Here is a 27,130-nt window from a genome sequence, read left to right as displayed (position 1 = left end):
GGAGCTGATCAGCCCTCTGTGCCCAGACTCACCCGCCCAAATTCATCCAGTGCTGCTGAGGGAGACAAATCTTGAGGTAGATTTCTCCTGGCTTTTCTTTCTGGGTTGGATTTCTTTTAAGAGGTTTGTTTCATAGGATAGATGGGGAAAAATCAGGAGACTTTAGAACCGTGCCTGTCTTCTCTCCACCATCTTGGCTGTTAGTCCTCCACCATCTTGGCCAGAAGTCTTGTCATTTCTTATACCACAATAGTTTTCCATTGCAGCCATATTCCATAATCTTGTTCAGCCATTTCTCAATTTATGGATATCTCCTAGGTTTTCAATTCTTTGCTACCACAAAAAAAGAGCTGCTTTAGATGTTTTTGTACCTAGAAATTTCTTTTTTTCTATTTTTTTTTATTTCTTTGGGATACAGATATAGTAGCGGTATTACTAGGTCATAGGGTTTGCATGGTTTTATGGCCCTTGGTCATAATTCCAAATAGTATTTCTAATATTTTATTTAAAATTTTTTTGTCATTATTCATTAGAAATGTTAGCCTCAAGTTTTCTTTCTCTGCTTTGTTTCTTCCAAATTTAGGTAGCACAGTCTCTTTTGAATCATGCAAAGCATTTGGTTGGATTTCTTTTCCTATTTTTTTCAAACAGTTCATTCAATATTATGATTAATTATTCTTTTACTCTTTGATAGAATTCACTTTGGAATTCATCTGTTCCTTGTATTGTTTAGGGGAAGGGGAACTCATGGATTGCTTAGTTGTTTTTTTTGTGATTAGGTTATTTGAATTCTCTTGTTCTGTTAACTATGTTTAATGCTTTTGTGATTTTAATAATGTCATTAAAATGTCAACTTTGTTGACTTCAGTTGGGAAAATAATTTTCTTTCTTTTAAAAATAAAGCTAGCCATGTTTCGTCTATTATGCTTTTTCTTTAAAAGAAAACAAATTCCTTGTTTTATCTATTTAATATTTTTTCATTTTAATTTGTTTTCAAAATGTCTTCAGATTTTCTAGGTCTGAGAAACTGATTGGTTTTTGTATTTTAGTTGCAGATTCCATTTGTTGACTTTATTTTTCCTCTTAGTATTTTTTGGAGGTTCCTGTTAGTATTTTATTAATGTATTTAGAGATCTAGATTTTTCTCTCAGTATGTTTTCTCTTTGTGGTGACAGCAATATCCAGCCCCTCTTCCTTCTTCCTCTCTATTCCTCTCCCATGCAAGCTATTGAAACTGTCTTTGACATTTGATTAACTCAGGGGAATATAGTTTTCTGGTCATCTAGGTACAAATACATTAAGGACATAAACAGATGGGAACTAGTTTATATAACCAACCCTGAAAAACTGCTCAGTTGAAACAATGCTTTTTATACTAGATAAACTTTTTTTCCCAGCTCTGAATATCTTCCCACTGCTATATCTTAGTTTAAAAAAAAAACCCAACTGTTCAATGAATTATTGATAGTTCATTTCATTCCACTTTCAGACCTAAATTATCAAGTTTAACTGCCTGAGTCCTGGCCAATATTAGGCTGAATTCTCAAAGTTTTCTATCTTGCTCATTATTATAATTTTCCTTAATGAAATTTTTTGTAATTTTTGTGCTTTGTTCTTTGGCTCACAAATTCTTTTGGATTAAATTATTTAACTTCTAGTTATTTTAATCTTTTCTTCAAAGGTCTTTTATTAGGCACAATTTTTAGGATCTTTTTTAGCATATATTTGCTTTATTTGAATTGTTTTTGAGACTTTTTTGTGCTCTAATTCATAGTTAATTTTTGTAAAGGTACTATGTAGGTCTAAGATATAGTTATTCTTCCTTTATATTCCAACTAAGTAATTATCAAAGGTCTATAATATGTAACTTTTCTAAATTCTATTCAGAACTTTTAACTTCTTTCTTGTTTATCTTTTCCTTATATTTTCTAGATCTGAGGAGGATATATTGAGATCTGAAATATTATAATTGTACTGTCAATTTAGTTCTTTTTCTTTTAAGTATTTAGATTCAATGCTAAGTGGTGCTGTTTATTTATATTTATTAAATGCTTATATTAACTCATTATCTATGGTGCCTTTGAGCATAATATAGCTTCCCTGTTTTACTTCATCTATTCAAAACAAAAAACTCCTGCCTTGTTTAAGATCATGTTGTTAATATGCTTCTTTGAGTTGACCTAAAGCACAACAGAGATTTTACTCTAGCCCCTTATATAAACTTTTTGATTCTTTCTATTTTAAATGTATTTATTGCCAAAAAATAATAAAATATATCATTGAATTCTGTTTTCTAATCCATTCCTAGAACTTTTTTGTTTTATGGATGAGTTGATCCTACTTACACTCATAGTTATTACATTAGTCATAGATCATTGATTATTTTCCTTAATCTTATTTTTATGTTTTGTTCTTCATGCCCTTACCCTATTCTTCCCAAACAAGAAGAGTGTGATGAGAGAAGAATCATTTAACACTAGTGATCCATATTTGAAGCTAGCTGTTTAGGTTTCACTGCTCATTTCTTCTCCTACCTTTCTCTAAACATATGTTCTTGACCTTTCCTTCCTTTTATTTCATTCTTTCTGATTCATTCTCCAAATTAGGAGTTTCTTTTTCTTGAAATTAATATCCTAAATCTATTCACCCTCTTAATAACGTCTCCTTGTTCCTGCCTAATTCCATGGTGAATTTAATATAGTTATTCCTGTATATGTAGTGATGCTAATATACCTTTCTCTCTCCATGTGTAAAGTTACCATTTTTAGTTCTGGTTCTCTTTACTTCTTACTTATACTATTGAAATAACCTCCTTGTTATTCTTTTGTCTCATTATTTTCAATATATCTTCCACATAAATGTCAAAAATGAAATCTACAAATATAGATTTTACCAATGTAGAGTCTAGATCTGGCTTGCCCTTATATATTTTATGGTCCAGTAAAACGACCCTACTTGCTATTCTATTATGAGTCCTAGTTTTCTCAGAGTTTTGTTCAAGTACCATCTATCAATTTTCATTCTTTCACCTCCCCAAATTACTTTGTATTGGCTTTCTAATTATTTCCATATTTAATTTGCAGTTTATGTTTTGTTTTGTTTATATTTCATTCCTTTCTTAATTTTTATCTTTGACTTTTGCATACACTGATGATGCCCCTCAAGGATCTAGATATTCTCATCTTTAGTTTTCCATAACATGACTTTATCTTCCATTTCCTATATTTCTGGCCAGTCCTTAGTCTCCTTTGCTAGATCATCATTTATTAATGCTTCTAGTAAAACTATCTTGACACCTTTTCTCTATTTATTCTTTCTGACATTTCTTTGTAGATTACTTTTAGAGCTTTATGTGTAATCTGATCTCTTCAGAGCTACAGTTCCAAGTGACTAATTACCTATTTTGGACATTTCAAACTGAATCGTCAGGAGACGGTATAAAAAAGAAATTATCTTTTCAAAACCTTCTTTGCGTTGAATTTCCTGTTTTTGTGAAGCACTACCATTCTTCTAATCTCCTAAATTCATAGACTTGGAATTAGTTCAACTCTTCAATCAGTCTCTCAAAAAAATATACATTGAGTTTCTGAACTTTGCCATTTCTACTTCCTTAACTCTTGCATCCATTCAGCATGCATAGTAATCAAAGTGACACTAACCACAAATTAATTAATTTCCTAAGCCAGATCTTTCAGAGAGAGAGAAAGAGAAAGATCCAGGAAGGGGGGGGCAGGGAAGCCCAACAAAACATTTACTGTGTTTGTTTTTTCTCCAGTGCATTTGATGTTTATAAAGAGCAACTAAGACACTTAATGTTGGAATACTTGATTGGTAACAGGAAATACATTTCATGACAAACCCTGCAAGAGGATTTCATCCCCGGCCTTTATTAAAAAAATTACTTTTAGAAGTAATATAGAGATTGAAACTATAATGATTTCTTTAATTATTTTTTTTCCCCTCTCTTCAGAGGTTTTCTAACAAACCTGCTAATTAAGGGAATAGTTTTGATGGTGAATCTAGTAGTAACTTGTAAAAGATCAAAATTTTATTTATTTATTTCTTAATGCCCAGATCATTTAAAAAAAATATGACTAATCTGGTTTGATTTAAATCTGGATTTTAAGTTTGAAAGCGAGCCTTATTTATACTGGAGGCTAATCTTGTATCCTTATGTTTTTCAATGCATTTTCTTCATTTGATTCCTGGAATGGTTTTTGGAAAAAGGAATGCTTTTTTTATGAAATAATGAAAATATTTTTTCTTGAAGTGAGCTTATACATATGTGTAAAGAAGTTTTTATATGTACTAATAAATTGTTTAAATTGAATATTTGAGAGTTTAAATTAGTAAAAAAAATTTACAATATGATCTCAAATATTTTTCTAAAAGTATAAGGCTCAAGACAGCATAATTTGAAAATACTATGTTTTTTCTAATGTTGAGATTTCTTTTAATGATGACATAATTTTCTTACTCTAGAGTAAAACATAAAAAAGTACAAAGATTAAAATAAAAGTACAACCAAACATCACAGAAACCTTTACATTGATTTTGTATTTCTTACCCAAATGGAGTATAATTTTGAATGATAAATTGAAATAATACTAAAACTCTCATTTTAATGGATTAAAGAAAGAACGCCTTTGATCTTTTTTAGAACTTTCATACTAAGTGAAATTATTAACATTATAATGTTATAATTGATAATCTTAGCTTAATTTAATGCATCAGAAACTTAACAGCAAAAGTGAACAATCAAATCAAAGTAAAATACTTTTCCTTTTAGCCTTAGTGAGCTTTTTTTAAAAATGTATTTTAATGAACATTTCACAATATTTCTCATCCCTTGTCCTTGGTCCTGACCCAGTGACCTAAGAATCCAGAAAATGTCATGTTAGTGGTTACTAATTAGTGCATCCAGACTGCCTTTTCATTTGGCCTTTCAACCTTTTGGAGGTAGAAGCACAAGCTGTCATTCGTATCATGCAGGGAAAATGAACCTTAACTACAATTTTTTTTTCTTGTTGAAAGCAGGAGAATAAGCCCAGCTGAGGCTATATGAATATGCAGGTTAGGATGAAATTAACTCAAAATCTACTCTTGTTTCTGCTATTGTTTTGCAGAAGAGATAATACTTTGTCACTGAAATATATATTAGAACTCACTTATGTGTGATTGTTTACCAAACAGAATCTTATTATTTTTATTTCAGTGACCTATTTAACACATTAATTTTAAGGAAACCTTAACAAATGATACACTATGAGTGTTTCTTTCAGTATATGTAAACTTCATTGTTTAATAAATTTGTTGGGTAAAAAGACTTACTGATAAAGATTTATTCATAATACTCATTAATCAATGCTATTACTCCAGTGTCTCCTGAGTGTCCTGAGTTTTGAGGGATCAGCTATTGTAATTTAAAAAGATAAAATATATCTTGATTCCAAACTTAGAAAATGAGACAATTGAATGTATTGAATTGGTGAAAGTATTATCTTTAATTTTTTCTTTCAGGTCTTTAAGATAGAAGTCTTAATGAGTGGACGGAAGCATTTTGTAGAAAAAAGGTACAGCGAATTTCATGCTCTGCATAAAAAGGTAACCTTTTTTTATTGGCTTAATCTGTATAACTTATTTTCCATATTAATTACATTTCTGTTTTTTTTTTTTTTTGCAAGGCAGATGGGGTTAAGTGGCTTGCCCAAGGCCACACAGCTAGGTTTGATTACATTTCATAGAGCAATATAATTTGTTTCATCCTAAACTATTTTGTATACTTTGAAGTGCTCTTCATTAAACTTTTATTGATTTAACTTTTTAATGATTTTTAATGATTTTTTCCCTAGTTAGTATCATTAGCATATTATTTTGAATCATAATTTTGAAGTATTGATTGGAGTATCTTAGTAATGATAAATACTTTGTATTCTTTGAAAAGCAAAATGTTATCTTTGTATGGAAAAATATTTTTTGAACATTGATTTTATTTTTTTGTATTTTTACAACTTTTTTACTTTAAATTTGTACCAAAAAAGAGATTATCCATATTTGAATATATAGAATGCTTTTTGCAACATAAAAGAAAATTCTTACCTTTCTTGCTTCCTTTAAAAAAAAACTTTTTTATTCATTTCACTTATGTAATCTTTTTTCTTTTTGATATATACAGGTTATAGTTAATCATACATTTACTTTTGAAAGAAATTTGGATTTTAATTTAGTAGATGTATAATAGAATCACAGAATTCGAGAATTATAATGGACCTCATTGGTCTTCTAGTCCAACCTATGCATGCATAAAAGAAAACTGCACTATAGCATAGCCACCACTTGGCAATTTAGTCTCTAGCTGAATTACAGGGAGAAGGGGGTACTACTCCACCTTTTTAGGTAGCCATTCAACTTTTGGACAAATCTGACTTTCAATAAGTTTTTCCTGACATCAAGTTTAAATTGACGTCTTTGAAATTTTTACTCATTACTTCTGGCTCTGCCCTATAGGATAAATGAAGCAAGTTTGATTCCTTCTCTGCATGATAGCCCTTCAAATGCTTGAAAATGGTTATCGTGTTCCCCTTGATCTTATTGTGTTCCTTTTGAATCTTCTCTTCTTAAATAGCCACAGTTCCTTTATAAGATCCCCAAATGGTAATAGACTCAAGGCCCTTCCATCATGATTGTCTGCCCTCTAGAAGTGTGTTTGTATGTCTGTGTGTGTGTGTGTGTGTGTGTGTGAGAGAGAGAGAGAGAGAGAGAGAGAGAGAGAGAGAGAGAGAACCACTTAAAAAACACCTTATAAATATTATCTTATATGTACTTATATATGTATTTAAGTTAATACACACACACACACACACACACACACACACGGAACTGAACACAGTACCTCAGATGATATTTTATAATGGAAGAATGTGATAGATCTATTTTCCTGGTATTCCTAAAAGGCTCTATTTTTCACAATGAATACAATAGCGTTAGTGTTTTTTTTGCCGATTACACTACATTGCTGATTCTTAGTGAACCTGTAGTACACTAAAAGTCCCATAACTTTTGCAGAATAAGTGTTGTTTAGCTATGACACTCCCATCTTACACTTGTAAAATTAATTTTTTTGTATACAACTTGTAAGACTTCCTTACCCTCTTGATTAATCTAATAGTCCATGAGTTCTTAATCTTTAGTGTTATGGGCCCCTTTGGGAGTTAGATGAAACCTCTGGAACCCTTCTTAGAATAATGTTTTTAAATTAATTACAGAATAAATCAGTTGTATTAAAAATAGTTGTCAAAATAGAAAAAACCAAAAATTGGAGCAGCTGGTCACACAGTGGATAGAATACCAGCCCTGGAGTCAGGAGTACCTGAGTTCAAATCTGGCCTCAGACACTTAATAATTGCCTAGTTGTGTGTCCTTGGGCAAGTCACTTAGCTCCATTGCCTAAAATAAAAAAAAATAAAAAAATATGAACTTCATTCTGATCCTTAATGACTTTAAAGCAAAGATGGGGAAAAAATTAGGAGAGTAGTGTGTAGTAGTTAGGGTACCAGATTTATATTCAGAAAGATCTAAAATAAAATTCTACCTCATACTCATGAGTTGTGTGCAGTTTCCTCCCGGTCATAACTTATGATCCAGTTATTTCATGATCCTGTGATAACAATGAGGCAGTATAGTTAACTAAGAAAGAATGTCAGATGCCAGAGACTTGTAGAATAGATAGAAACCTTAACATCATTAACACTACATATTTGTGCTACCTAATCCTAACTAGATCTGTGTGACGAGGGTTTCCTTTCACATCTCCTTAATCAATCTACAATCCTTCTCTATGTAATAGCTTTTCTAAAACTTTCCATTTGTTTTCAAGTCTCTCCCCCCCCTTCTGAGTTTCATATTTCACTAAAAAAAATTTAGGCTATTCTCTGAGATCTTCTGCCTCTCTCTACCTCTTCTTACATCATTAAGATACTTTCTACCATTATTTCTTCTATCCCTGTTACCTACAAAGAAATGAGCCTTCTCCTTGCCAAGGCAAAATCTTGATATTTCCAAATGATTCCCATTCCATTACATCTTCTTCAGCAGACTGCCCTCTCTATCATCACTACACTCCTACTTAATCAATCTTAAATCTCCCCATTTATGGGCCACTTCCTTACTACCTACAGACACGCTCCTGTCCTTTCTGTCCTCAAAACAGACTCATTTGTTCATCACTGCTAGTAATCATCTTTAATCTTTCTTTCCTTTTATGGCTATAGTTGAGAAGACTATCTATAATAGAGGTTTCAGTTCTTTTCCTCTTCTATTTTTAAGTCTTTATAGTTTAACTTCTGACTTTATCATTCCACCAAAAGTATTCTTTACAAAGTTACTAATGATCACTTAATTCTAATGACCTTTTTGCAGTCTTCATCTTTTTTGACTACTGAAGCCTTTGACACTTAGTCATCCTCTTTCCTTGTTACTCTTTCTTTTTTCTTTTTCTAATTAAGTATAAAGATAGTTTACAGCATTCATTTTTGTAAAGTTTCCTCCCTTCTATTTCTCTAAGATAACAAGTAATCTTATATAGGTTATTTATGTACAGTCATGTTACATGTATTTCCATGTTATTTATCCTGTGAAAGAAGAATCTGAAGAAAAGGGGGAAAATATTAAGAAAGGAAAAAAAAAAACCCCAAAATTGTAAAAAGTGAAAATTGGACATCCAGCCAAGATGTTGGATAGAAGACAGGCATTGTGTTAAGTACACCTCTTTCCCCTCAGAAACAACATGAAAGAAACCTCTTAATAGAAATTTGATCGACAAAACCCAGAAAGAGAAGCTAGGAGAAGAACCCTTACCAAAAAGGTCTGTCTCAGGGGACTATAGGTGAACCAGGAGACAGGAGCGGAGCTTTGACTCTGGGACAGCAGCTGTGGGAAACCAGAGGGCCAGCGTCAGCCATAGAGAATTTGGTGAGTGGTGGTGTGGTGTGAGATCCAACTTTAGCTGTGCAGTTTTTGGCCCCGGGGGAGAGGAGCTACAGGAGGGTGAGTTCCAGCACAGAGTTTCAGTGCATGCCTGGAGAACAACCAGCTGGGCTGGGGACCTGAGCTCTATACTTTCAGTGAAGCCCTTTTCCCAGAACAAACAACAAACAATCCCCCACCCCCTCAGGTTAAAGCTTGGTCAACAGAGTTCACTCAATGGAAAGAGATTAACCCTCTCTCTGCCTTCCATGCCCAGCCCAGTGTTTAAGGTCAACTCAGACCCTGCTGCTGAGGGCCCCGGAACACTCCAGAGAAAGCAACCAGCACCTCCTATTGTCTGATCCTTCAAATTACTAAGCCAAGTGAACAAAGCCTCTAGGAACTTCAAAAGCAAACCTCGGAGAGCCACCCCACCCCCCTGCAATACAAGATCTTAGAAATATGAAGAAAGGCCAGAGAAAGGGGGGGGTGCATGGAGAAATACTTAGAAGGAACAGATTCTAACTCAGAGAGATCTAGCACTGCTGAAGAGAATATGAATTGGTCTCCAGCCCAGAAAGACTTCCTTGAAGAAATAAGGAAGGAGTTTAAAAATCAATTTGAAAAACTGGGAAAAGAAACTCAAGAGAAAATTAACAAGTTGGAAGAGAAAATTAACATCTTGCAACAAGAAAACAAATCCTTGGAAAATACAATTGGACATATACAAAATGAGAATAACTCTCAGATCTTCAATTGGGCAAATGCAAAAAAGAAAATGATTCTCTCAAAACTACACTTGGGCAAATGGAAAACTCCTTCAAAAATAGAATTGACCAACCAGAAAAGGAGTTGCAAAAGATAAATGAAAAAAAATCTTCTCTTAAAAAAAGAATGGAATCGACAGTAACTAATGACTTCATGAGACAAGATTGTATTAAACAAAATCAAAAGATCAAAAGAAGAAATTGTAAAATACCTCATAAGCAAAACCACTGACCTCAAGAACAGATCAACAAGGGAGAATCTGAGAATTATAGGCCTTCATGAAAACATTGAAGAGAAAAAAAGCCTGGACTTAATATTAAGAGATGGAAAATTGTCCTGATATCATGGAACCAGAGGGCAAATAGTTATTGAAAGAATACATCCATCCCCTTCAGAAAGAGATCCTAAAATGAAAACACCAAGGAATGTTGTGGCTAAATTCCAGAACTATCAGATAAAAGAAAAATCCTACAAGCAGCCAGAAAGAAAAAAAAAATTAAATATCAAGGAGCCACCATAAGGATTATGAAGGACCTAGCCACAACAACATTGAGGGATTGAAAGGCCTGGAATGTGATATTCTGAAGAGCAAGGGAGCTTGAAATGCAACTGAGAATCTACTACCTGGCAAAGATGAGCCTTCTCTTCCAGGGGACAAGATGGACATTTAATGAAATGGGAGACTTCCAATTTTTCATCATGGAGAGCTAAATAGAAAATTTGGACAACAGGAGGCTCAAGAGACACATGAAAAAGTTAAAAAAAGGGGGTAAAGAAAAAAACTGCTATCCAATAAGATGAAACTGGCTATATACCCACTTGGGAGAAAGATTCTCATAACTCTTGAGAATTGTAACTCTATTAGAGAGAATATACCTAGCCAGAAGTGATGGACATTCATAACTTTTCTGTCGCTCAGAATGATTTAAAAACAATACCTCCTTAAAAAGGGGGACAATAAGGAGATGGGAAGATGGAGGAGACTGAATGGTATAAATTTCATTACATCAAGAGGTACAAAAGACCTATTGTAATTGAGGGGAAGAAGGGAGGAGATGAGAACCACCTGAATCTCCATCTCATCAGATTTGGCTTAAAGTTAATTTAGACACACTCAATTAAGTTAAGAAACTTATCTTACCTTTCAAGCATTAAAAGGGAAAAGGGGGACGGGGAGGGGGACAAAAGGGGGAACTAACAGAAGGAAGAGAAGAAGGGGAAAAGGGAAAGGGGAAAGAAAGGGGAGGGGGTTGATATAAGAGGGCAAAAACACTGAAGGTGGGGGTATTCGGAAACAAAATACTAGGGAATATGGATAAAGGGGAAAAATACAAACAGGAGGAAGATAGCATGGAGGGCAATAAATAGTAATTATAACTTTGAATATGAGTGGGATGAACTCTCCCTTAAAATGTAAGCAAATAGCAGAGTGGATTAAAAATCAGTATCCTACAATATGCTGCTTACAAGAAACTCATTTGAAGCAGAGAGATACATATATAGAGTAAAGGTAAAAGTTTGGAGCTTAATATGTTTTGCTTCAGGTGAAGTGAAAAAAGCAGGGGTAGCAATCCTTATCTCAGACAAAGCAGCTGCAAAAATAGATAGCATTAAAAGAGATAAGGAAGGAAACTATATCCTCCTAAAAGGTACCATAGACAATAAAGTGATTTCAATACTGAATATGTATGCACCCAATGCGACAGCATCCAAATTCTTAGAGAAGTTGAAAGAACTACAGGAAGACATAGACAGCAAAACTCTACTAGTGGGAGACCTCAACTTCCTGCTCTCAGAATTAGATAAATCAAATCATAAAATAAACCAGAAGGAAATTAAGGAGGTAAATAGATTGTTAGAAAACCTGGATATGATAGACCTGTGGAATAAATTGAATGGATATTGAAAGGACTATACTTTTTTTTAACTGCAGTACATGGCATTTACACAAAAATTGACCATGTACTAGGGCATAAAAACCTAATGATCAACTGCAGAAAGGCAGAAATAATGAATACATCTTTCTCAGATCATAATGCAATAAAAATCATATGCAATACTGGACCAGGGTGATATAGACCCAGAATTAATTAGAAACTAAATAACTTATTTTAAAGAATGAGTGGATCAAGTAATACATTAGAAAAGGAATTAATTATTTCATGCTAGATAATGACAGTAATGAAACAACATACTGAAACCTATGGGATACACTCAAGGTGGCTGTCAGGAGAGATAATATATCTTTAAATGCTTACATGAATAAATTAGAGAAAGAAGAAATCAATGAACTTAAATATGCAGCTAAAAAATTATAGAAAGAATGACTTAAAGACCCCAATCAAATACCAAATTAGAAATTAAAAAAATTAAAGGAGAAATTAATAAAATTAAAAGCAAGAAAACTATTGAACTAATAAATAAAACCAAGAGCCAGTTTTATGAAAAAAAACCCAGTAAAATTGATAAACCTCTGGTCAATTTGATTAAGAAAAAAAGAAAAAAGAAAACCAAATTGCTAATACTATAAATGAACATGGTGAACTCACCACCATTGAGGAGGAAATTAAAGTAATAATTCAAAATTATTTTGCCCAACTCTATGCCAATAAGTTTGACAATCTAAGTGAAATGGATGAATATTTACAAAAATAAACATTGCCCCGGTTAAATGAAGAGGAGAAAAAGAAATACAACAAACCATTATTGAACTCCCTAAGAAAAAATCTCCAGGACCAGATGGATCCACAAGTGAATTCTATCAAACATTTAAGGAACAATTTGGTTCCAATTCTATATAAACTCTTTGGAAAACTAGGTGAAGATGGAACTCTGCCTAACCCTTTCTATAACACCAATATGGTGCTGTTACCTAAACCAGGAAGAGTTAAAACAGAGAAAGAAAATTATAGATAGACCTATCTCCGTGATGAATATAGATGCAAAAATCTTAAAAATTTTAGCAAAATGATTACAAGTTATCACTAGGATAATACATTATGATCAAGTAGGATTTATCCCAGGAATGCAGGGTTGGTTCAATATTCAGAAAACTGTAGGAATAATTAATTATATCAATAACATACCTATCAGAAATCCTATGTTTATCTCAGTGGATGATGGAAAAAAGCCTTTGACAAAATGCAACCCTATTCCTACTAAAAAACACTTAGAGAGCATAGGAATAACAGTAATATTCCTTAGAATGATTAGCAGTATCATGATGAAACTGTCAACAAACATTATATGCATTGGGGATAGGCTAGAGGCATTCCCAATAAGATCAGGGATGAAACAAAGATGTGCATTATCACCACTGCTATTCAGTATTGTATTAGAAATGTTAGCTTCAGCAATAAAAGAAGAAAAAGAAATTGAAGGAACTAGAATTGGGAAAGAAGAGACAAAACTCTCACTCTTTGCAGATGACATGACATACCTAGAGAATTTCCAAAAAATCATCTAAAAATCTACTAAAAATAATTAGCAACTTTAGCAAAATAGTAGGATATAAAATAAACTCTCATAAATCCTCAACATTTCTATATATGACTAGCAAGATACAGCAGAAAGAGCTAGAAAGAGAAATCCCATTCAGAGTAACCTCAGACAATATCAGATACCTGGGAGTCTACCTGCCAAGGCATACATAAAAACTTTTTGAAAATAATTACAAAACACTTCCCACACAAATAAAATCAGATTTAAATAACTGGACAAACGTCAACTGTTCATTGATAGGTCGAGCTAATATAATAAAAAGGACAATTCTGCCAAAACTAAACTACTTGTTTAGTGCCCTACCAATCAAAATTACAAAAAAATTACTTTAATCAGTTAGAAAAAGTTGTATGTAAATTTATATGGAGAAATAAAAAGTCAAGAATTTTCATGGATTCAATAAAAATGTGCAAAAGAAATGACTTAGCCTTACCAGATCTAAAATTATATTATAAAGCATCACTCATCAAAACTGTCTGATATTGGCTAAGAAATAGAGTGGTGGATCAGTGGAATAGACTGGGTGCAATAGCAGGAAACGATTATAGTAATCTGCTGTTTGATAACCCCAAAGTGTCCAGCTATTGGGATAAAAACACTCTCTTTGATAAAAACTGTTGGGAAAATTGGAAGTTAGTATGAAAGAAACTTGGATTAGACCACCTCATGCCCTATACCAAGATAAGATCCAAATGGATACAGGATTTAGACATAAAAAACATAAGCAAACTAGAAAATCAAGGAGTAGTTTACCTGTCAGATCTATGGAAAGGGAAGCAGTTTATGACCAAGGAAGAGATGGAGAACATCATTTAAACATTAAATTAAAAAGCTTTTGCACAGACAGAATCACTGCAATCAACATCAAAAGAAATGTAGTAAATTGGGAAACACTTTTTTGCAACTATTATTTCTGACAAAGGACTCTTTTCTAAAATATACAGAGAACTGAGTCAAATTTTCAAAAAAAGAAGCCATTCCCCAGTTAACAAATGGTCAAAGGATATGAAATAAGATAAGGATAAGATAAGGAGATCAAAGCAGTCCATAATCATATGAAAAATTGCTCCAAATCTTTACTTATTAGAGAAATGCAAATTAAATCATCTCTGAGATACCACCTCACACCACTCAGACTGGCCAATATGACCAGAAAGGACAATGATCAATGTTGTAAGGGATGTGGGAAATCTGGGAAAATAACATATTGTTGGTAGAGCTGTGAACTCATCCAACCTTTCTGGAGAGTAATTTGGAATTATGCTCAAAGGGCAACAAAAATATGCATACCCTTTGATCCAGCAATACCACTACTGGGTCTATACCCTGAAGAGATGATGAAAAAGGATAAAAACATCACTTGTACAAAAAATATTCATAGTAGCCCTGTTTGTGGTGTCAAAGAATTGGAAATTAAGTGAATGTCCTTCAATTGGGGAATGGCTTAACAAACTAGTATATTTATGTGATGGAACACTATTGTTCTATTAGCCAGGAGGGATGGGAATTCAGGGAATCCTGGAAGGATTCGCATGAACTGATGCTGAGTGAGATGAGCAGAACCAGAAAAATATTGTATACCTTAACAGCAACATGGGGGTGATGTTCAACCTTGATGGACTTGCTCATTCTATTAGTGCAACAAATGGACAATTTTGGGCTATCCGCCTGTATCCAGAGCAAGAACTGTGGAGTTTGAACAAAAACCAAAGACTATTACCTTCAAATTAGAAGGAAAAAAACTTATCTTATTATTTAATTTTGCTATCTCATACTTTATTTTTCTTCCTTAAGAATATGATTTCTCTCTTGTCACATTCAAGTGAGATCAATGTATACCATGGAAAAAATGTAAACACTAACAGAAGCATTCTCTGGGGGGTGGGGGCAGGGAAGCAAGAATGAAGGGGGAAAATTGTAAAACTCAAAATGAATAAAATATTTCTAAAAAAGAGTGAAAATTGATCTGCATTTAGATTCCATAGTTCTTTGTCAGGATGTGGATGGCATTTTCCATCATAAGACTTTTAGAATTGTCTTTGATCACTGTATTTATGAGAACTAAGTCTATCATAATTGATCATCACACAGTATTGTGTTAAGGTGTGCAATGTTCTCCTGGTTCTGCTCACTTTACTCAGCATCAGTTCATCTAAGTCTTTCCAGGTTTTTGTTAAATCTGCCTGTTCATCATTTATTATAGAATAATAATTGGAGTATTATGCATTCATATGCCATAAGTTTTTTAGCCATTCCTCAATTTATGGACATGTTCATATTCTTTTCTCTCTTAAGCTCTTCCATACTACTCTCATGGCTCTCCTCCTGCCTATGTGACTACCACTCCTCTAGCACCTTTATTGGATAAATCCTCTCATGGTTTGTCCTAGGTCTCTTCTTCTCAAAAGTTCCCTGTAATGTAGTTATCTCTATGCAGGTGATGATTAGATATTTCTCCACCCCTCACTGCCCTTCTGACCTGCTTCCTCACATCTTTAATTTCTTTTGGGATGTCTCAAATTTGATATTTTGTCGATGTGAGGTTTCAGACTTAATACCCAGGTTCCAAGTAACCTGCAGAACTACTATTCAGCTTGAACCAGATTGATATGTAATTGGAAAATGTTTAACAAAATAAATAAAAAATTCAGTACCACATAGATAGTGTTCATTTGTGCTTTTCTACTTCAATATTTGGCTTCTATTTGCTTGACATCACCATTGTAGACATTTTAAACTCAGCACATCCAAATTATCTTTTCTCCCAAATCCTTCCCTCTACCTCTTTTATTGTTTCAGGGTACCAGTTTCCTCCCATTTACTCAGGCTTGCAACTTAAGTACTATCTTCAGTTCCTTACCCTTTCCAGTCAAAACCTAGTCTTTGCTGATCCAACCTTTGCAAATTCCTTTGTATGTTCTTCCTTCTCTTGTCTGACACCGCCATCACCCTGGAATAGGCTCTCATCACCTTATATTTGGACTATAGATTGATCTCCCTACCTCAAGTCTTTCTCCATTATGGTCTATCCTCCACTTAGCTGTCCATTTAATCTTCCTAAAATGCAAATCAATTCCAGTGACCATCCTTCTAGGATCTAGTTACTTCTAGGATCAAACAAAATCTTGCATTTCAAGCTCTTCATGACCCATCTTTCCAAGATCCTTACTCTCATTCACCTACTCCATGGTCCAGTGACACTTCCTCTTTTTTGTTCTTCCCATAGGAAATTCCCTTTCAGTTGGGCATCTTAATTGGCTTGCTCCATATTTAGAACTCTACTCTTAAATCATAGCTAAAACCACACCTTCTATAAGAACTCTTTCTTTTTAATGCCTTACCTCTGGGATAATCTTCAATTTATTTTTTCCACATATTTTGTTTGTAGATAGTTCTTTTCTTATTTGTCTTGACATGTTTCTGTTTGACTGAGCAACCCAGAAGAGCTAAAAGGTTGGACCTCCCTATTCTACAACAATCTTATCCCACTTAAAATTGAATTTAATCATGAGCCCTTTACTTAAAAAAATACTTTCCTGATCAATGCCCTGTATTATAGGACAAGACTAAATTAGGCTAATCCTTAACATTAGGGTTCAAGACTTAAAAGCAAAAAACAGTCACTCATGAATCAAAAAGCCAAATTTCAGTTAGGGTAACAAGAATTTATTTATTTTTGGATTCTTTTTTTCTCTTCAGTTTTTAAATTTATTTTTCCAATATATGTAAAGATAGTTTTCAGCATTCATTTTGTAAAATTTTCTCCCTTCCAGGTTCACACTGAGTTTTGACCTTAAAAAATAGATAGCTCAGGGGCAATTAGATGTCACAGTGGTTAGAGCACTGGCTCTGGAGTCCAGAGGACCTGAGTTCAAATGCAGCCTCAGGCATTTAATATTTAATTAGGTATGTGATCTTGGGCAAGTCATTTATCCCCATTACTTTGCAAAAATCCCCCCAAAATTGATATTAGATTAAATATCTGTTAATACTTAGGGTTTGTCCTAATAAGGGGCAAATGTTAACCTCCAGAGTTTGACCTTAAGAAAGAACAAAAGAGAATTAGATTAACAAATACATTTATTAATATTTCTCTAAGTTTGCAGATTACACAAACATGTAGGTGGAGTCTGACTTGAAAGCCAAACCTCAAAAGATACAGCTATGAAATGGATTTTTCTATACCTTCCACTATCAGAAAGTGGGATCCGAAAAGCTACCTTTGGCTTGTTCATCAAAGGAAGAGAGTTGGTCTTCAACCTAGGCTGGGATCTAGGAGGTTCCACAGGAAATTATATCCAGGAGGACATGCCAACAGGGATGGTTCCTCCCAAACCCAGGATCTCTCTGTGTGGCTTATTAAGTATGCCAAGCCCTCTGCAAATGTAAATTTCTCTTTCAGAATGTCTACACACCTTTGATACAATGGAATTAGTTATTAGAGGTCAACAGTGCACAATTATGTTACACAAATTTCCATATTAGTCATGCTGTGAAAGAAGAATCAGAACAAAGGGGGAAAAACTTCAAGAAAGAAAAAAACAAATTAAAAAACTGAAAATAATTTGCTTTGATCTGCATTCAGACTTTTAAATTCTTTTTCTGGGTGGTTGGCATTTTCTTTCACAAGTCTTTTTGAATTGTCTTTCATCACTGTAATCCTGAGAAGAGCTAAGCCTCTCATAATTGATCATCACACAGTTTTGCTGTTACTGTGTATAATGTTCTCTTGGTTCTATTTAGTTCACTTTGCATCAGTTTATGTATATCTTTCCAGGTTTTTCTTATAGAACAATATATAGAACATTAATATTCCATTTTATTCATATATCACAATTTTTTTCAGTCATTGTACTGGGCAGCTCCTCCATTTCCAGTTTTTTGTTTTAACAAAAATATGAATATTTTTGTACATGTGGCTCTTTCCCTCCCCCCCTTTTATGATGTTTTTGGGATACAGCCTTAGTAGTATTGCTAGGTCAGGATATGCACAGTTTATTGCCTTTTGGGCATAGTTCCAAATTGATATCTAGGATGGTTGTATCAGTTCACAACTCTATCAGTAGTGCTTTAATGTTCCACCTTTCTCACATTCCTTCTAGTATTCAGCAAGAATTTATTAAGCACTAATGTATCAGACACCTAGCTAAACAATGAATTTATTAATTAATATTGAAGAGTCAACTTCAAGATGAAAAGAATATAAAAGTTATTTCCTTCTACCTACTCAGTTCTGAGACCCAGAAAAACCAACAGAATATCAATGGGATAAATAGCAACACTCAGCAGACACCAAAGAAATGTCATTTAAAAAAGGTTCCAGACTTAGTGTCTGGTAATTTAATGATTTTATTCATAAGACCAGAAGGTTATTAATAAAAGGATGGTCATTTAGCCATCTCTCCTAGACCAAAGACAATCGTGGCAGGGGTAGAATGGGGGTGGAAGCTGATGTTACTCATCATCATTTCATCCTTAGACAGAGTGGTCTATACCAGACCACTCCTTGGGCTGTCTTGACAAAAGGACCTAATGATGGACTTCTTCAATAAATAAGTAGTCAAAAGATATCAACGGTCTTCCAAAGAGGAATTTCAGCTTAATAACAATAATATGAAAGAGTGCCATAAATCCTCAATAATAACAGAAATGCAAATGAAAACAACTTTGAGATTTTACCTCACACTCACCAAAATTGGCACAGATGATAGAAAATGGGCAATTCAGGAATAAAGTCTCCAAAATATTTTATCTTTTGATCCAAATATTCCATAACTATGTACCCCAAGTTAGTTATTGACAAAAAGAGATAATCTTTATGTAGCAAAATATTTATAGCAGTACTTTTTGTGGAAAACAAAGTAGATGTCATAATTAAAGAAATTGTTGACAGATGAATGAGATGGAATATTGCTATTTTTTAAGAAATCACAAATATTGTGAATACAGAGAACTGCTTGAAAGACTTATATGAAGTGATGCAAAGTAAAATGAATAGAACCAGGTAAGCAAGATACATAGTGACTGTTGTTTAGTCATTCAGTAATATCCAACTCTTCTGACCATGTGGACCATAATAAGGCAGGCCTTTCTGTCCTCTGCATGCTTTCTGAGCTAAGGAACTTATCTTCCAATATCTTTTAGTGTCCAAATACTGTCCATGGAGTTTTCCTGGCAAAGATACTGGAGTTGGATTCTGTTTCCTTGTCCAGTGCATCACCTTTTGTCAGATCTCTCCACTATGACCTGTCTTTTTTGGGTTACCCTGTACGGCATAGCTTATGGTTTCATTGTACTTTGAAGTGTTACAGTACTACCACAATGTGTAAAATACAATGTGTTAACAAGCACAAACAATAAAAAATGAATGTTGCAAAACTTCAAAAAACAAGCTTGGTTGCAAAGAAGAGATATAAGAAGACAACTCCCACTCTCCTACATCCATTCTTTTGCAAATGTTAGACTGTTCCTCAGGTATGGAATATTGCATATGTTTTCAGTTTTTTTCCAGTGTATTGATTGATTTTGCTAAATTTTTTTCTTCAAATTTTTTATTCTAAGAAATGACTTTTTGGGAGGGTAATGCAGATGGTGTGAAAATAGAAATTAGCTATAAAATTCTATTTTAAAAATAGTCATATTAAATTGAATCTTTTTTTGACAAAGGCATTAAACTGATGGATGCATAAATGATGTAGATATAATTTATCTATATTTTAGCAAAGATTTTTATCTAGTATCCCTTATTGGTCTGGTGGATGAAGATTAGATGACAGTACAGTTAGATGGATTCAGAATTAGTTGAATGATCAGGCTCAAAGGATAATTTTTAATTTTTCAATGTCAGTCTGGTCAGAGGTTCTTCAAGAGAGGACCTCAAAGGAACTGTGTATAGCTCAGTACTGGTTAACATTTTTTTTTTTTACTACTTTTGTATAAAGTCGTAAATGATATGTTTATCATATTTGCAGATTTAACTTAGGAGTGAAGGAGAGCCAACCCACTAGGTGACAGAGTCATGATCCAAATGGATCTTGACAAGCTAGAATCTAATAAGATGACTCTGATAAGATGAAATTCAATAAGGATAGATGAATACCTGAATATATAAAATCTCTCTCTCTCACATGGTGTAAGATAGGGTAGAGGGAGTCATAGTTAAATGAAAGCTTGAAAAATATTTAGGTCATTTAGTGGACTAAAAGCTAAATGTCATTCAAAGAGTCATGATATACCTGCCAAAAATACTAAAGTGATCCTGGGATACATTAAAAGAGTTTAGCTTCCTAGGTATAAGGGTAGAATAGTTCTGTGTTATTCTTTATCGGGCTTCATCTGGTGTACTTTGCTTCTGGGCACTACAGTTTAGGAAGGACCTTTGAACTCATGTCTTATGAAAGGAGCTATATACATATATTAAGCCTGGAAGACAAGATTCAGGGTGAATATGTTAGCTTCAAACATTTGAGGTCCCTTAATGTCTAGAGGGGCTTAGACTTGTGTTTTTCCCCTAGAAATAATATGTGGAAATATTAGAGGCCTATTTTTTAGACTTGATATCAGCAAAAACTTGCCAACCTATACAGAAGATGAATGGACACTTGAAAGAGGTCGTAAGTTTCCCCTTCTTTTAGGTCTTCACACAGAGACTAGATGTCAACTTGTTATGTAGAAATTGCTTATGGCTGATGAGATCCTTTTCATCTCTCAAATTCTGTTCAATTAGATGTTAAGGTAGTTTGAAGTAGGTGAAATTTTAATAAAATTGCACATCTTATAAAACTTTTATAATCATTAGTTAGCAGGTACCTTAGTTATTTTCTGTTGTATTTTTCTAATAACTTAGGTTTTCATATTTTTATTTTGTCCTTTTAAATATTATATTCTGCCATAAGATAATTAACTTTCTTTAAAGTAAATGTTCTATTTGAATTTATAAAAATTACAACTTTTTCCTTATTTTTTGCTAAGACTACAAGCTACTTATTATTTTCTCTTATTCAGTCATTATTCAGTCATGTACAACTCTTTGTGACTCCATTTTTGGGGAGGGGGTTCTTGGCAAAGATGCTGAAAGGTTTTTGCCACTTCCTTCTCCAGCTCTGTCTTTTGAATGAAGAAATTGAGGCAAACAGGGTTAAGTGACTTGTCCAGGGTTACATAACTAGTACTTGTCTTAGCCAGATTTGTACCCAGGAAAATGAATTTTCTTGATTCTAGCCTGTATTCTATCCACTACACTACTTAGCTGTTTTTTAAATCATTTACTAGGGCAGCTAGGTGGCACAGTGGATAGAGCATGGGCTCTGGAGTCAGGAGGACTGTAGTTCAGACAGTTAATAATTGTCTAGCTTTGTGACCTTGGCCAAGTCACTTAACTGCATTGCCTTAAATAAATAAATTTTTTAAAAAAGTTTGAGTTGTTGACCATGCTTTATTTTTGTTTCTCACCTGTACATAATATAATTATTTTAAACCTGAATACTAATAAATATTTGTTGAATAAATGAATGTGTTATGTTTTTTAATTTGTTTCATTTTTGTACTAACATCTCAGAAATATTTTGTAGACATTTTCTTGACTAGGGTGCTACTTAAAAACAGGTAGAGTTTCTTATGCATTTTTGCTAATCAGTGTTTTGTTTAATTTCTTTTTTGAGTACCTAGTACCTTCAGAAGCTCCTTTTAAGCCAATGACTGTGCTGAAGAGGGAACTGTAATAATTATCATTTAAGTATGTTCTTTTGGCTACTTGGGTTAAAGAAATTTCACAATGACCACTTTCATTATTTATTGTTCCCATTAAGAGGAGACCAAGAAATATTTGTTAATTTATTGGTTTGAGTTTTCTTTTTCTGGAAAACAAAGAAAATATTTATATGATTTTTTAAAAAAGGAAAAAAAATCTTCTTGTTGACTCCACTTGATGTAAACTTGCTTATGGCTAGTCACTCTTTGGCTCTCCATAAATTGGAATGTCATGCTAGAGAAGAGATAACTAGTGGTGGCCATGATGATGTATGCATTTTCTTCTTTTTTATTTTTCAAATGTTCATGATTTATTTTGTATTATTACAATAACTTTGTTATAAGAGTAAACATAAAACCCCCCCTCTCCCCCCAAGAAGATAAGAAACCTTAAGATTAAGTGAGATAGAGGAAACAAAATGTACTTCAGATTCCAATGGCTGTATCTCTGGGGTGAGTTGCTTTCTTTATCATAAGTCCACCAGAGAAGTTGCTTCAATATTTTTTCCGCAGTTGCTATTACTAACTGTATTTCCCTCCACTCTATTCCTCCCCACTCATTTATTCTATTCTCTCTCTCTCCCTCTCTCCCTCTCTCCCTCTCTCTCTCTCTCTCTCTCTCTCTCTCTCTCTCTCGCCTTTCATCCAGGCCCTGTCCAAAAGTTTGTTGTATCTGAGTACCCTCTTTTCTATCTCCTATTCCCTCCTCCCCCCATTCCCCCTTATCCCATCCCTTCTTATTTTTTTAGGGTAAGATAGATTTCTATACCTAAGTGTGTATGTTACTTCTTCTCTGAGCCATTTCTGATGAGAATGAAGGATCACTCATTCCCCCTTGCCTTCTCCCTTTCCACTCCATTGAATAAGTTTTATCTTGACTCTTATGTGAAATTTCTGAGCTCCTTCTTCCTCTCCTTTCTCTTCCTCCCAGTACTTTCCTTTATCACCCATTGACTCCATCTTTTTACTATATTATACCATTATATTCCGCTCCTTCCTGTGCCCTGTCTATATATGCTCCCTCTAACAGCTCTTATAAATGAGAAAGTTAATATGAGTTATCAATATCTTCTTCCCATGCAGGAATACAAACAGTTCAATATCATTAAGTTCCTTATAGTTAGTCCTTCTCATCCATCCCCTCTATGGTTCACCAGAGTCCTGTACTTGGAGATCAAACTTTCTGTTCAGCTCTGGTTTTTTCAATAGGAAAGTTTGAAATTCCCCTGTTTCATTGAAAGTCCATCTTTTCCCCTGAAAGAGGATGTTCAATTTTGCTGGGTAGTTGATTCTCGGTTGTAAACCAAGATCTTTTCCATTCCAGAGTATCATATTCCAATTCCTGTGAGCCCTTAATATAGATGCTGCCATATCCTGTGTAATCCTGACTATGGAGGCTTGGTGGTTGAATTGTTTTGTTCTGGCAGCTTTTAGAATTTTCTCTTTGATTTGGGAGTTTTGGAATTTGTTTATAATATTCCTGGAAGTTTTTCTTTTGGGATCTCTTTCAGGAGGTGACTGGTGAATTCCCTTAATTTCTATTTTCACCTCTGCTTCTAGGATCTCAGGGCAATTTTGCTGTATTATTTCTTGAAAAATGAAGTTTTCCTGGTTGTAACTTTCAGGTAGCCTAATAATTTTTTAAATTATTTCTTCTGGATCTGTTTTCGAGGTTATTTGTTTTTCTAGTGAGATATTTCACATTTTCTTCTAATTTTTGACTTTTTTGGAAGAGTTTTATTTCTTCCTGATTTCTTACAAATTCATCAGCTTCCTTTAGTTCCATTCTGCATTTTGAAGGAGTTATTTTCTTCAGAGAGCTTTTTATCTCCTTTTCCAGCTGACAAATTCTGCTTTTTAAGGCATTCTTCTCCTTATTTGCCTTTTGTTTTGCTTTTTCCCTTAAGCCTAAACTGGTTTTTAACATATTATTTACTTCAGTATTTTTTTTTATATTTCTTTCACCAAGCTGTTGATTTGGTTTTCATGATTTAGCTGCATTGCTCTGATTTCTCCTCCCAATTTTTCCTTCACCTCCCTTAATTGCTTTTCAAATTTTTTTTTTTTGAGCTCATCATAGTCAGAGCCCGTATTCTATTTCTCTTGGAGGTTTTGGATGTGGAAGCTTCGATTTTGTTGTCATCTGAGTATGTATTTTGATTTTCTTTTTCTGTTGTTTACTCATTTCCTCTGCCCAAGACTAATTTAAAGCACTTCTGAGACTTTAGGTTTTTTTTGGGGGGGACACCCCAATGAAACCTTTATTTCTCCAAGGTCTTATGCTCCCTTGCCTGTGCTTTGATATGTAGATGACCACAGCACTACCCTCTGCCCTGTAAGGAAGGGCCTTGCTTGGCTATCTTAGTATGGAAGCCCAAACTGCAACCTGGATCTGAGTGTGGGCAAACAGCAGAGTCCTGCCCCCAGGGAGAGCAGAGATATGCCTTCCTTCTCCCCTGACTCCCTTACCATCTGTGGGCTGTGCTCTGGGGGTGTAGGTTGGTTTCTCCCGATTCTTGCTGCAGATTCTGCAGCCTGTGCTCCTCACTCCACACTCATTCTGGTCTAGCAGAATTCTTTCACTGCCCCTTCAAGCTGTTTCTGGGCTGCTCTGCAACCAGAGCCTTTTCCAACTCCTGGTCCTGGTGAAACACACCTTTCCTGTGGAACTTCTAATTAATCTTGGACTGGGAAGATATATCACTCAGTCTTTCTGTGGGTTCTGCCCTTCTAAATTTTGGCTAGAGTCATAATCTTATGACTTTTGGAATTCCCTGGGGAAGGAGTTCCCAGGAAATGCTGCCTTTGTGCTGCCATCTTGGCTCCACTCCTGGTTTGAGTTTTTTCCAGAAAAAATATACAGTAATACTTTACTTTTATGTACTTATAAAATGTTTCTCATTTGATTATATTGGAATTCCTATTTTAAACTGCTTTAAAAAACATTTTTATTTATAAAATATATATATAAAATATATAAATATAAAATATAAAAATGTTTTTTCTTTCTGTTCTTCACTAAATATTCCATATTAACTTTCTTTTCTTTCCTTTTCTTTATCATATTCCAAAGTCTTTGTTTCTTCCTTTAAAATGTCTTTGAATTTGCCCTTGCTCTGAATTGTTACTTGTTTTCTTAGTGCAGAACCTCTTCATCTCTGCTAACTTTTACCCTAAGGATGTGTCACTTTCATTTCACTTGCTTAAGAACTTAAAAGATGTTCTTTTCCTTATCAAGTTCATTCTTCTATATTGTGGACTCATTCTGAGTATCCTTGTTTCCCAATATTCCTCCAAACATACCTTATATTATAGTTAAGTTGGTTTCTTCACTGACCCCATGCCATTTCTAATTTCTGTCTTTGTACCTTTCCTAATTCTTTCTGCAAATAAGAGGTTCTTCCTCCAATTCTTAATCTATCTAAATCCTATCTTTTCAAGTCCTAGTGAAGCCTTATTTTGTCGCTGAAGTGTTTATTGCTACTCTAGGTCACATTGATTTTTCTGATCTCTGAAATCCAATAGTATCTAAGTGCTTATTGGCATATAATTGTTCTCTAAGTTGTTTCATAAGTATTTCATAAGACTACACTTCTTGAAGACAGGAACACTGCTTAATTTGTTAATGAGCTCACAAAGAGTTGGACATGACAGAATGATGACTGAATAACAAACAATAATTCTTTTGTATTCTTCTCTATGTTTTATCAATCAGGCCATCAAAAATTTTTTTATTAAATGCCTACAATATGTGAGGCACTAGGGTTTACAAGTACAGAGAAGAAATAATTCCTATTGTAATGCTGAGCATTTAATAATTGTTTATTGAATATTTCTTAATGGAAATTAATTGCTAAGTATTTCATTGATATTTGCAGATTTCTGGTTAAATTGGCACGTATGAAGACTTAAAGTTGAAAAAATCACAACTAACCTTATAGTGCATAGTTTTCCAGATGGGGAAAAATATGTTCTTTTTAACTTCATTTTTCTTTAAAAGTTTAAAAACTGTCTCCCAAGTACTCTTTTCACCTGGATTTATGTCATGTAATGAACTATTTGGAATTGTGGTCCCTAGTTCCAAACATACATATATGAGAAAGGGTATACTAGGAAAATACAATCTTTTGATGTAGGATAATTAGGTGCAAATTGTTTGTGGTAATGCCATATTATCTTTAATATTGTTTATATCTGTTTCCCAGACCTAGTTCTTTTTTATAGAGGTTTTAACTGCTGATTTGGGCTATTGTTATTTATCTCAATTCTGACTGCAATAATTTTTCTATGAGTCCCCCAGCACATAATCAATAATAAAATAATGAATTTCTTACATTTCACTTAGTGAAAAATGAGTTATGAAAGAACCCAAGAAATGTTATACTAGGTCGGATCAGTTAACCAAGCATTTTGTCTGTGACAGTGTCACTAAGGGAAATTTAGTTTCCCTCCATCATGTCATCATTAACATTAAATTCCAAATATCCTTGTTTTTCTTTATTTTTAATTTCCTGTTTTGGATTTTTCAACCTACTTTTATATGAATTCTTCTTAAATCTTATTTATATTTGTCATTCACTACCCCCAAAAATTATTTTTAGCCAAATTTTGGAAAATGATAAATTTAACCAAATTATCTTTTAGCAGAGTGATCACCACACAAAATAGGATTATGTACATCTAAGTATCATGCATACTTTTGACTATCCTAATGGATAGTAGAAGTTGTACAACAAGATCACAGTATAGCCCAGACTGTTAATCATCAGCAGAGTAGCAATAGAGTATTTATCTTCAGGCAGCTGAGCCCTATTTGAAACTTACATTGTTTCAAGTTTGTCTTCTTTCTTAAGCAATTCATTACTCACCTACAAATGCTGTCATCCCAATAGTTATTTTGATGATAGCTTCCTCAGTGGTCTTGACACATACAGTAAAAATATTTTTTATGCTATAGTTTTGTGACAGTGTTGAGAGTTTTGGTTTCTAATTTTTAACATTATCAGAGTTGTAATTTAATACTTTTAAAAGAAGTTTCATTATGAAATTGAAAATTCCTCTCCATTTTCTATTAACTGTTTTCATAATTATCTGGATTTTTTGGCTTTGCTTTTGCTTCAGGAACAACTGGGTCAGCGCAAAGACAAAA

General features: G+C 33.7%; 1 protein-coding gene across 7 annotated transcripts in view; it reads left to right on the top strand.

The window, feature by feature from the left end:
• SNX24 (sorting nexin 24) overlaps positions 1-27,130 on the top strand; it is a 292,731-nt gene that overhangs the window by 125,401 nt on the left and 140,200 nt on the right. For all 7 annotated transcript variants that reach the window (XR_012471564.1, XM_074201089.1, XM_074201094.1 and 4 more), the window contains one exon: positions 5,521-5,604. Coding sequence is in view for 6 of the 7 variants with exons in the window: in XM_074201089.1 (XP_074057190.1) it covers positions 5,521-5,604 (84 nt within the window). In the remaining variant the exon portion in view is untranslated. The remainder of the gene's footprint in view (positions 1-5,520; positions 5,605-27,130) is intronic.

This window comes from Macrotis lagotis, chromosome X, assembly GCF_037893015.1.
Source record: "Macrotis lagotis isolate mMagLag1 chromosome X, bilby.v1.9.chrom.fasta, whole genome shotgun sequence".
Taxonomy (NCBI): Eukaryota; Metazoa; Chordata; class Mammalia; order Peramelemorphia; family Peramelidae; genus Macrotis; species Macrotis lagotis.
Note: the sequence above shows the minus strand (reverse complement) of the source record. Positions and strands in the feature narration are given on the sequence as shown.